General features: G+C 39.0%; 1 protein-coding gene across 1 annotated transcript in view; it reads right to left on the bottom strand.

The window, feature by feature from the left end:
* Positions 1-12,296, bottom strand: part of MAD1L1 (mitotic arrest deficient 1 like 1) — a 366,287-nt gene that overhangs the window by 350,403 nt on the left and 3,588 nt on the right. The window contains exons 4-9 of the mRNA XM_054081023.1: positions 11,041-11,220; positions 9,535-9,659; positions 8,770-8,851; positions 8,047-8,177; positions 6,731-6,845; positions 5,728-5,789 (exon numbers count right to left, since the gene is read on the bottom strand). Coding sequence (XP_053936998.1) covers positions 5,728-5,789; positions 6,731-6,845; positions 8,047-8,177; positions 8,770-8,851; positions 9,535-9,659; positions 11,041-11,220 — 695 coding nt within the window. The remainder of the gene's footprint in view (positions 1-5,727; positions 5,790-6,730; positions 6,846-8,046; positions 8,178-8,769; positions 8,852-9,534; positions 9,660-11,040; positions 11,221-12,296) is intronic.

The following is a 12,296-nucleotide window of genomic DNA, read 5'->3' as shown; positions in this document are numbered from 1 at the left end:
TTACATTGGGAATCTCATGAACAGCAGTCATGCAATTTTCAGTATGTTCACAGATCATAAATTACAATTATTTACATAAAACTTAGATGTAAAAAAAAAAAAATGAAGTTTCAGTATCCTCATACTATGCTAATTCTAATTTTCTTCTCCAACTGGAGACTTCGCTCTAAAGTAGAGGGCCAACGCCAGAGCCCAGGCAAACAAACCTCCTCCACCTCCCCAGAGAAATAAACACTTCAGTTTAGGTCAGTGGTACAGCTACAGGCAGCAGCCAGCATCAAACACTTTTAATTAGATCGATTTCCTGCTTGGTGACAAAAGACCAGAGGGCTACAATAGGCTATGTCAATAAAAACATTTGCTCAACTATGGAGTGATCATGTCAGAATTGTGGCATTACTGGAACCAGCAACAGCAACTCCCAGCCTTGTCTTGATTGGTTGCCGTTAATTAAGTATCCAGAAATGCATATGAGCAATTCAAATTATTTCAGCACGCACTGCTTTGTATCTCTGTCAAGAGATTTTTTTTTTAAACCAGTAACCACTTATTCATAATGGACATTCAGAGAAAGGTAAATTACTACCTTGTGAGAAAGGAGAAGATTATGAGCTTCATTCACTACTGCAAAGATATTCAATGCCTTGGATGGAAGAGAGTGCAGAGTAGCTAAGCATAGTTAATCAAGATTCAAAAAGGAAAGGAGAGAACTCCAATATTCTCCCTTCTCTTCTATTCACTGAAAAAAAAGAGCACTAATCCTCCACTGAATGCAGAATCAAGAAATCTGATTCCCTTTTCCCTCCCTCTCTCCTCCCTTCCCCCCCAACTCCAAAAGCAGAATCTGCATAGAAGGACTTCCCGTACCAAGCGTAGCACCTGTGTAATTACAAATTACAACCGTGCTAACCACAGTACTAAATAGAGATGCATGCCACTTAATTAAACCCTTTCTTAGAGAGGAAATGCATACACATGCACACCATCTCCTCCTCTTCATTGGACTCAGACATTGCAGGAAGCTAGTCCCCAAGATTTGTCAGCCAGCCAGCCCACAGATGTTTCCGAAAGAAAACCAGGTCAGCATTAACAGGTTCACTTCTTTGGCTCTAGGCGACAGGTCAGCAGATAGATGTCTGCCGTCTGCAGCTGGCAGGCTCCACCAAGTGAAAACAGTCCTCAAGCACCAGCCTCAATTCCTGTCAAATCTGCACTTCTCTTACAGGCCTGGACAGCAAGCGTGCAAATCAGCTACACCAGCTTAATGTGATATCATCACAGAAGCCAACTAAAGCTACCCTTGCAAACTGAAGGACGACTATAGGTACTCCCCAAATCCATGTTTCATTACATCAAGGAGTTCCTCCAACTTAGTCTGACACCATAGGCACCAGGGAGCCCAGACCCACCTTCCAGTATAACCACAACCAGATAAAACTCCAAGTACATTCGAGACTATGACTGGAGCCTCTGAGCAACACTGAGGAGTCAATGAACACCATTTTTCTCTCTAGTACGTAGGCCTAACCTTCAATTTCCATACTGTATTCCATGGCTCTTCAGAAAAGGACAGCTGATCTGTCCATTGCTTCGCTGTGATGGACATGGAAATATGAAAATTATTCTGAAAAGCAATATGAATAAGCTCTTTTGCTGTATCTTCCACACACAAACACCAAGCCTGAGCTGACAGTACTATCTGCAACAATAAATAGTCTCAAAAAAATGAAAGACCTACTTATACAGGTCATTATCAAGGTATTTGATCACTTTCCAATCCCTGATTACTATAACATCAAGAATCTATCACTAATATAAAATAATTCTGTGTATGCAAAGATTGCTGAGCCTAGCAGGTGTAAACGTAAAAACTTAATACAGTCAGTGCTTCCAATTAAAAACCCAAAATCAAAACCACAAATAAACAAACCAAACCTACACATGACTATTTATTCTCTCTCAAAAAAATATGCTGGGACTAGCACTCCTCTGAAGCCATTGCTCGTGGCTCACCTGTCAACCCTCACCAATTTCCCTAAGTTTTCAGCAGATCTTCAACCTTTCAAAACTTGCAGTCCTGCAATCTTTTGACACTTATGGATAATTACAAAGAAAAATTCTGTATTAACCCTCGTCAGCTGCTACCAATGACTACCAGTATCTTCAGTCTCTGACTTACTAATTGACTCATCTTTAAAACATATCCTAAGAACAACATTTTGTGTCATCCAGTACTCCAGGTTGTGTCTTTATATGGATAGTAACATCAACTGGTAATTCATTAAAGGACAAAACTAATATCAGCCAGAGACAAGCGGCAGCAAAAAAGGTTACTTAGAGTAAAAGTTCACTGAACAAGAACCCTCATTTCGTATTTGGTTATCTTCTGCACACCAAAGGGAAAGTCAGAACAGTAACGCTGCTGCTCTTAAGGATGCAATTCTATGGTTCGGGCTGGAGAGGAAGCAAACCAACTTTGAACAACTCCTATTAAACAAGACAAAATGAAGAATGTGTGATGTGAATACGAGGTTTACAGAGTTGGTTGGAAAAGACTCTGCCTTGTGTGTCATTACAGAAATACGTACAAGTCTTTTTCGGACCAAGTTGCTTCCCCGAGTACTGGGCAAGGAGACAGCAATTGCATGCGCACAGCATTAAACACTCGCTGATGCTTCTGAACGTGCCCAGCTGATGGTTTTTACTTCAGGCCCAGGCTGCAGAGGAACGCCAGTTTTCCCAGCAGGAGGAGAAAGGATGCCATCTCCTGGATGGTTTTGCATACTGTCACCCAAATAAAGCACCCGCCTTTTCTCACACACAACCTTCCAGAAAGATTCTGCTGTTAAATACGTGTTGTTTAATGACAATCAAGAAAATATCTGGAAAATATTTCTAAGGTAACAGTGCAACTCTGAAAAAACAACCAGGTCTGTCATGATTAATATGGTTTTTTTAGTGACGATGGTCAACAACTCAATTACACAAATACCGGATTTTGAAGAAAAAAACTACATTAGCACATCCTGGAGAGACAGTTGTGTTTTCTCAACACAACTCTTTCCAAATAACAAAGCTCTACAATAGCCATACATTAATATCCTTCTCAAAGACAGTAAACTCCAAAATAAATAAAAAACTTTCTCCTCACAAAGTAAGAATTTCAAAATCTAGTGTTTTTTACAATTGAAACCAAATCCTGCAGCAGGAATATCAAGTCAGACAGACAAGATAAAAATCTGAAAATTCCTGACGGCATAACAATAACATACAAAAAATACCTACAAGACAAAATTACATCCAAGATAAATGACAGAGCCAACTATACCAGAAAGTAAGAGGTAAAAAGCTCAAGATATCAAAAGGACATCTAACTGAACACAGAAAACATTATATAGATTCATAATGTGTATACATGAACAATACCTAACTATGGTGTGTGTTATTTTATTATCAGGGTATGAAGCAGCTTAAAAGTGTATCATACAATGTTTGTACCAGACAAGCATAATTCTAAGGGCAAATTCTGGAAAGAACGGTGTGCAACAGCAATGCAACGATACCAACACGCTCCAAAGCTAAAGCTGCCATTTATAAGAGCAAGTTCCATAGTTTAAAAGAGCAAGAGGAAAACCCAGAAGCTTACAAGTAGAATCCAGAACTAGCAAACATCAGATTAGCCTTTGAGTAAACCATTAATGAACTTGGTTTTCCCACAAAAGGTGAAGCACTATAAAAATTTGGCACTTTCACTGCTAACAAAAAGAGACCAGCACTAAAACAGCAGGATTACCACTACACTCCTACAAGCTGCACCTCATTTCCAAGTATTATCACATAAAACTATACTCAAAATTACCCTCACAGGTCTGGTCATAAGCCAATCTGACAAAGAGCCTGCTGGGACCAGGCAATCAGTGAACAGAAACCACCGACAGCAGACACAGAACAAGCCCTGTGGAAGCACTTGAGGAAACAAAAAAAAAAACCATCCTCCCCTAAATCACTTCACACTGTGTGCACTTCCCTTACATTCTCTGTACCAATTAAGTACGCAATAAGCAAAGATGTGAAATCCTAATGCATTCCCTTTTTCCTTGCTTGTTTAGTTATTGGCAAACAGCACATTAGTCTGGCTCTTTGGGACAACCATCCAACTTGTTCCTATTTTCTTCTACTATGAGATGAGCAATTGACTCCTCTCAAACTTTCACCAACAGCATAGTCCAGGAGCTTGACTAGGACAAGGATCCCTCACGATCTTCACATTCCTGACCAAAAATGAACCTAATTCATGCTGCCTGAGCAACAAAACAAAAAAAGAGGGAGGGGGGAATCATCCAGCTCCACTTCCTACAATTGCATGCTAAAGATGCTTTTTCTCAAGAGCAATTCCTTTTCTGTATGAGAAGGCACCATTAATTGCACTAAGCAATATGGTCCAATCAAAAATGTAACACTTTACAGCAAATATTCTGATTTTAAATGAAGGAGTTATTAGACTTCAATGTGCAGAATCACTTGGTTCCATTTCTCTCCCACTGTGAAACCACCTCATTAAATCTTCAACAGCTGGAGGTAAGTAAAAAGCTTTTGTCTATTGTCTGATAGACCAGGCTTTGTGAAAAGGATTCATTCTATTTCTGTCCATCCCTTCATAGGGGATTATGCACAATTCTAACTTTATCTAAATCCTCAGCAGACATGGGAAAGAATCTCAAGCATGCTACCTAATAGCATGCCTCTAGAAAATGTTCATTAACCTCACTGAACAGAAAACATTCAGAAAATTAAGGGGGCTTCCCCAGGTTGAACACAAGTATCTTCTACATGAAGTAAATACGTGCATATCCAAAGACTTCCAAACAATCCCAGCAGCATGCAGGCACAGCTCTGTTGTTGGGCACACGTAACGAATGGAATAAAGAAACAACTGGTGAAATCAGGCTCTGCAGTTCATGTTGCAGCTCAGCCTCAATCCAGCACAAAAGGTGACCTATACTATAATGCTCATATCAAGACAATTGTTTACAAAGAAACATCTCACCTTCTAGAGTGACAACACTGCAAATATTTACAGAAAATAAAGCAGTGCTGAACCATATGACACAAGCATGACAGCTACATGGAAAACCTTTTGCATTGGAAGAAAATGATCTGCAGATGCACCATTTCCAGCCCTCCTTTATACCATGTACACAGCAGAGACCTTAAAAAAAACCTGGTTCAATGATCTAAATGTGAGAACAAGAAATTAACTATCAGTACACAGAGACTCACTGGTGTGACAAAATACCACTGGAGGGGTGGGGTTCCCTCCTGTTTATAATAAAACTGAGTTCATTCCATTTCTCCTCAGACAAAATAACTAAATCAACTGTCTTACAGCTGCTTTAGGGAAGAGAAGTCGCAACAACATGATCTGGCAGTTTATTTTAGTATGCCCATTTCAAAGAAATTACATTTACAACAGTTTGTCACAAGTAACATGCATTCTATTCACTGGATTTTTGAACATTAGTCTCAGAGACCTTGGTCAAGCTGACTTGGTAAAAACAACAGTTTATACCTTATGGTTCTTCTATATAACAAAAAGTACTTGAAGAGCTTCCACACAAAGAAGGGATAGCAAGAAAGCATGACAAACACACTTCCGATATCAGATGATTGACAGGAAAGGAAAGTGGTTTAAAAGCTTTAACTCCCTCCAGAGATGTTAGCACATACCTGATATTCAAGCCAGTGCTCTGTTCCAGTTTCTCCCAGTTTTTTAATTTTCCCAGAAGTTTCTGAAGCAGAGATCAAAAGAAGAGTTAAAGACACAGACAAATGCTCCAACAGCTTACTTTCCACACAGTTGTTTGGTTTTTTTCCAAGTTATCCATTCAAACTCAGTGTCTCCTTTTCCTCCTGTGGATTTCATTATCTTCTCAACTAGCATTTTTAGGTTGTCATTCTCCAGTCCTCACAAACATTTTCCCTGCTACCACAGCTCTGCAACACATGAAACCCATGTTACACTTCAGCACTACTGATTATCTGATCCTGTGAGCTACCATCACTTTACTAGTCCTTGGTAGATCAGACTATGGGCAGCAGAGAAGAAAAGCTGTTATCTTTGACACCACTTCTGTAGCAGCGGAAAGGCCCATTTCTCCTCTTCCAGTTGCTCCTGTAGCTTTTAATTTTCAATGAATACCTGGTAATGTTATCTAAACCTGGCTAGACACTGGTGTGATTTTGCAGATCAACAAGTTTAGAAGTTTAGGTTCACCTCTGGACAGCTCACTGCGTGCTTGATACAGAGCAGGATGGAAGCACAACAATTTCATCTGAGCGCACGCTCCAGCCCTGCTAGCACTGACAGTAATCCAAGCGTGTAGCAAAGTTCTTACCACACAACTGCTCATCAACACCTTGCCTAGGCAGAGTTTAACACCAAAAAAAAAGCATTTCCAGCAAAAGAAAAGTAATAGATAAACAGCAAGGCCAAAAAAGGACACTATGATGACAAAGTCCTTTACAGAAAATATCCAGCTGAACATTAGACACTATTTTGCCTTTTTCACTTCCATTGCCACTGCTCCTCTGATGCTGACATTTAAGTTTGGGAAAGTCTGGTTCAAACACATTAAAACAGGTGTTGTATCTCAACTAACACAATACAGGAAGAGTCTAAGACAGAAGAGGTCCAATTCTGCTCATTCACCAAATATTTCTAGCTTCCCACCTCATTTTCCAATTCAACGGTCACTAGCTGTGCTTGGACTTTCTCATAGCGTTCCAGTTTTCTTTGGAGACCTTCTACCTCCTCTTTAAGCAATCCATTGTTTTCTTTCATTTCCCTTTGATGAAAGGAGAAACAATGATTAAACAGACATACAACTCAATTGACTCTCTCAGAAACTTTAGATACATATGGAATTACAGGGGAATCAAAGGATATTCAACTGACTCACTTCTTCAACCTTCACTGCAGAGACACTGCTACAAGAAAATAACCAGCTTTATTGAACTGATTTTCTCCTATTAGTGCCATCGTAACTATGTCCAAACAGCCTGAAGTTTAGCATCTACTTTACTGACTGGTGAAACAGCACAAAGAGCAGCAAAAGATTCCCAACTCTGATCTTCAGTAAGGCTGAATGCAGGGTTGGAACACAACAATCAGACAACACTTGGGTTTTTGGAGTACTCTGTAGTGACTGAGCAAGCAGTAGGACTGCTTGGTTTTACTTTAACAGAGGCGTACAAGGATGAGATAAAATAGATTCAAAACAAATATGACCTCTGTTGATATCATGTTTCTGTGCACAAAAAACATGCATGAGAAAAGATTCCAGTAATTTAAAATTATAAAGAAACATTAAGAAGAACAGAGCAAAGGGAAATTATTTAGTTTTAGAATAAGCAAAAGCTGGCAGCATCACTTAAGCTTTTTTTTAAAAAAATGCACCAAAAGATTGAAATTAGGTTCACGATTAAAAAAAAAAAAATCTCTAAGTTATTTCACAGTACATAGGAATTTAATTTTTCAATTTAATTGCCACTTCAGAAACCCAGAAAGCCTACTCTACCAAGGGGTTTCTCAGAGTGCTTTAGAAATCTAAACAGACTACTTTACAAACATTACACTGAAACAACAACCCTTTAAAATAGTGGTAACAATAACTAAGCAAAGCCAGTTATTACAGAAATGTTCAGCTGTCTCCTCTCTACAGAGGTTTCGCCTCCAAATCCATACAGAGTTCATCACTGCCTTTAAATATTGAATTTTGTTCTAACAGTTAGGTATCACCTACCAGAACAATCGATATCCTCTCACTGTGTTCAGGAAGATTACCCTCATCTTGTCAAATCCTTTCCTGTAGTAACCATCACAACACTGCTCAGTTCATATGCAGTACTTACATGAAATATTTAAACTTCCTTCTAAGATTTCCCTCATGGAAGCCCAACAGAGCGATTTCAAAGTGCATATAGTGCAGTTGTAGCAGTACAGAATAAGAAAAGAGAACCCTCTCAAGAACTGAGCCCTTCTTTCACCTGAAGTAGGCATTTTCCTCCTTGACTTGGCGCAATTCCCGTTCCATTTTTGGGAAACGGGCCAGTTCTGCTTTCATGTTCTTGACAATTAGAGCATCATGTTCCTGCTGGGAGAACTTCTGTTCCAGGTCCTGGAAAACATGACATGACAAGAGGACAGCAATGATTAAACTTAGACCTCCTAAGAGCTACTTCTCCACTGTACTTTTTAAACTCAAATCAATGACTCAAATTAAGTTGGAAGGGAACTCAGGAGGTCATCTGGTCAATCCATTACTCCAAGTAGGGATGACTCCTACTCCACTTGTAACACCTGGGCTGGCCTCTTCTCTATACTTGTTCGCCCTAAGTTTGTAACCACAAAAGATCTCTGCTAATTCTTAAAAGGACTTTTTTCTGTTGACTAAACTAAATCAAACAGAGCGTTCATCTAGGGCACTACATAAGGACATAAATCACTTATCTACAGAGAAAGCACGGTGAACCTTTTTTTCTCCAATCAACTGATACAACAAAGGCGAAGTGTCATGTTAAGACTAATTGTAGATATCCTGGTCCATCCCATTGAATTTAGGCAAGGTCAACTCTGCTGGCCACCTCTTATATGACAAACTAACCTTTTATTCCTGCAATAGTGATCGAAGAAAAAACAACAACACTGTTCTGTTCTTCCATGGAAGAAATTAAAAACTAAAGCTTTATTTAGGCCGCAGAGTTTCTTACCTTAATCTTCTGCTCATATTCTGCCAGTAGAGACTGGCTTGCTTGCAATGTCTGGATTTGCTGACTAGCCTCTTGCCATTTTCTGTTCAACAGAGACAAGAGGCATTTAGCACTTATGAATCACATATCGGAAAGAACCTACATGGAGAAGCACCTCCGAGAAACATTTTCAAACAGCACTAACAAGGTATACGGCACCATTGTAGACGATTCTCTCTCAAATGGTTTCACACTCACACCATATCCCTCCAATTCAGAGACAAAAAAAGACATTTCTAACAAGATGCATCTTGAGAAATACTCCAAAATTAAGCCACCTTCACTCTGAAACCAACAAACATATCCTCGCAGTAGATAAACAGCACCTTTGAAGCTGAAGAGCTGAAGTTAGTAAGCAAGGGAAAAAACACACTGTATCTATCAACTTCCACTCAAGGATGATTTATGGCTTGATATTTTTGTTCTGTTCTGTCTACAAAGTTCACATCAGCCTTTCCCACCCACATGCCTACTGTTAACTCTCCACCATGAACATGAGACATCACTGAGATTAAGATCAAGTAATTTTTTTTTTCTCAAGGTACAATCAAATTGCACCCCAGAGTTAGTTTCAAACAGCGGTTATAACCTGCACATCCAGATCAAAGAACCCCTTTGAAGAGCAGAAATCAAACGCTTCTGAAAGTTTTCTTAGTGATGACAGCTGCAGAAGACTGAGGTTTTGTTTGCCCTTTTTCTCCCTACAGTCATTCATCCCCTGCTTACTTCTGTTGAACATCCAGCTGTTCCATCAGCTCCTTCTTCTGAGAGTCTTGACTTGTCATCTGCATCTCTTGATTCATTATATTCCATTGCAGCTCTGATATTTTCCCTTTTAATACAGTGATTGTCTGAATTAATGACAAGAAAGAATAAACACACAAGGCTATGAGTCTCCAAGCTGGACATTATGGATGGCGATAGACATAAATCACACCCAACTAAAAAGTACAAGCACTGAATCTAGAAACAATCCCATACTCTTGCAAACCTCCAGACCTGCAAACTCACCTCAAAAACAAATGCAAGAGAAAATCACTTACTTGCTTTCATCTGCCACCTAAATTGTCTTTTCATTACTGATTAAGTGGGTGACCTCAAACTGGCATGAAAAATATCAAGCTTCAAAGCTAGATGATAATAAAACACAAGCATACATATTAAAGTAAAAAAAAAATCTCACAACCATTCAAAAGATATTTTGTCTGGGTTTCAAGCTGAAAGTGTCTGGATTTGTCTCAACCAAATACCGGAAGTACTATGCTTCCTTAAAAGTAGGGACCAGTAGTTATTAAAATTCTATCTTGATATTTAAGTATCTTGATTCTAAAGAAAAACTCATAGGTTTCTTTCAAATAAGCACAACTCAGCTCTCTTTAACATAGAAAGAAGAAAAATCTCAAGACATTCCATATGTAGGGTGCTTTCTGGACAAAGACACATGTAGAGGTTTTGTCGATACTGATAGATATATAAATAAAATCACAGAAACAGAACCACTGTACACATTTCATACGTGGGTTAAGTTTCCCTCACATGCCACCACTGTCTCCCTGGTTACCTGCTTCATTACATAGATAGACTGCCAGTGACACGTAGGCAGGAGGAAGGCATAAGGACTTAGTGATTGTTGGTCCACAGCTGGTGCAGGAAACCAAATCAAACAAATTAAGGTACAAATGAACTAGCTGAACTAAACTATAACTATGTCTGAAAAGGCTGAGATTGAGAAGATGGTGTGGTCATCCAAAAGAATTGGAACACGTTGGCATTCCAGATACTTTGGGAAGACATACACTGTACATAACTTTGGTCTCATCCACTCTACAATTCTCCCTTCCTCCCTGAACACCTTCCCACCTTACTTCCTCCATCATTTCCCATTTCTTTACTCAGTGTCACCTAACCTGACTTCCAAACCTAGATGCTGTATGTTGCTTTTCACTTTTTTTCTCCTTCTTCATATCAACCTGAAATTCTTCTCATTGTTAATTAACACAGCAACATCTTCTGACCTGCTTACTTGTCTGGACTGGATTAGGTCCTAAATTTTGACAGCAAAGACACACACCAGAGTTTATTCATTTCCAGGTGATGAACATAGTGATTCCAATGGATTAAAAAAAAAAAGAAAAACAAAAAACAAACAAAACAAAAAGGGCATTTTCAATTCACAAGAACTACAAAGTCATCTGAAGATATGAACGCATTAAAAAATGATCCTGTTCTTACTTCATTAGCTTCAGCTAATTTGCTCTCCTTCTCTTGCAGCTTCTTACTCATTGTCTCCATACTCTTCTTGTAGGATTTGTTCATCTCCATTTGCTCTTTCAGTTTATTTTCAGCTTCTGTTTCCCTTTCCTGATATTGCTTTATGCGTGTGAGCAGCTCCTGGTTACGGTCAGCCTCTCGCTTGCAAAATAAAAATAACGTGAAAAGACTTTAGAATAAAGTTGCACAAAGGTGAAGCCATTTTCGACTCTCCTGTCTCCACTCCTCCTGACTGCAGTGACCAAGGTATCACCATGAAGCAATGTTATAACCTTAACCTGTGCATAACCTTAACCTGTGCACCAGCCGCGGCAAAAATCTTACCAGCAGTAGCTCAATCTCAAGGGACTACCCAGGGCAACGGACCAGGAAAATTAAGAGACACAGTCTTCCAAATCTTTTGGACCAAGACAAATACTAGAATACAATACTAGAATACAGACTCCACTGCACACTCTGCAGTGGATCAAAGATGAAAACATTTGACACTCCAATTTAAAGGTGACCCATGCATAGCAAATTTGCTTTCAGAAACTCAGAGCTCAATAGTTGGGTTAATGAGACAAACTTCCTTCTGCAACTTCTGGAAACTGTATGAGGCTATTCAATAGAAAAGAAACCAGGTCTAAATGCACAGTATTATTGATAAATACAATAAATATTTTTGCTCTCTGACAACCTTTCATAGACCATTTCAGTTTATTCCTACCAGAAATTAACACTTATTGAAAAAACCTGCAGTAAACTGCTTTGCTAATCAAAGAAAATCGAGACATGGATTTACATAGTAAGCAAGGATTATGCAAAGAAACGTTGAGCTTTCCAAAACTTTTATCCACATGCCTCAAAAAACACAGAATCTGAGCTGGATAATTACCACAGTGCTGGATTAGTGCTATTCCCTTTTTATGTACCAGTATTTTAAGGGTTTCTGTGACTGACTCAGCTACATTCCAGTTTGAACTCTTCCTGGCTTAATCCCACATCACCTGACTTCAGACGAACAAGAGATTTAGTCACTGACTCGCTATTTCACAGCCACGCACTAAATCTGTCACCCAGCACCCCTGTAAAATACAACAAAGTGTGCTTATTATTTTTTAAAGATTTATTTTTAAAGAAAGAAAAGGCCACATACACTTCCTTTATTATCCTACAAACCCCACAGATATACTACTTACAGTAACGCAGTTAGGCAAACATATACAGGGATAAAA

Source organism: Cuculus canorus, chromosome 15, assembly GCF_017976375.1.
Source record: "Cuculus canorus isolate bCucCan1 chromosome 15, bCucCan1.pri, whole genome shotgun sequence".
NCBI lineage: Eukaryota > Metazoa > Chordata > Aves > Cuculiformes > Cuculidae > Cuculus > Cuculus canorus.
The sequence above is the reverse complement of the archived record's forward strand: the minus strand, read 5'-3'. Positions and strand labels throughout refer to the sequence as shown.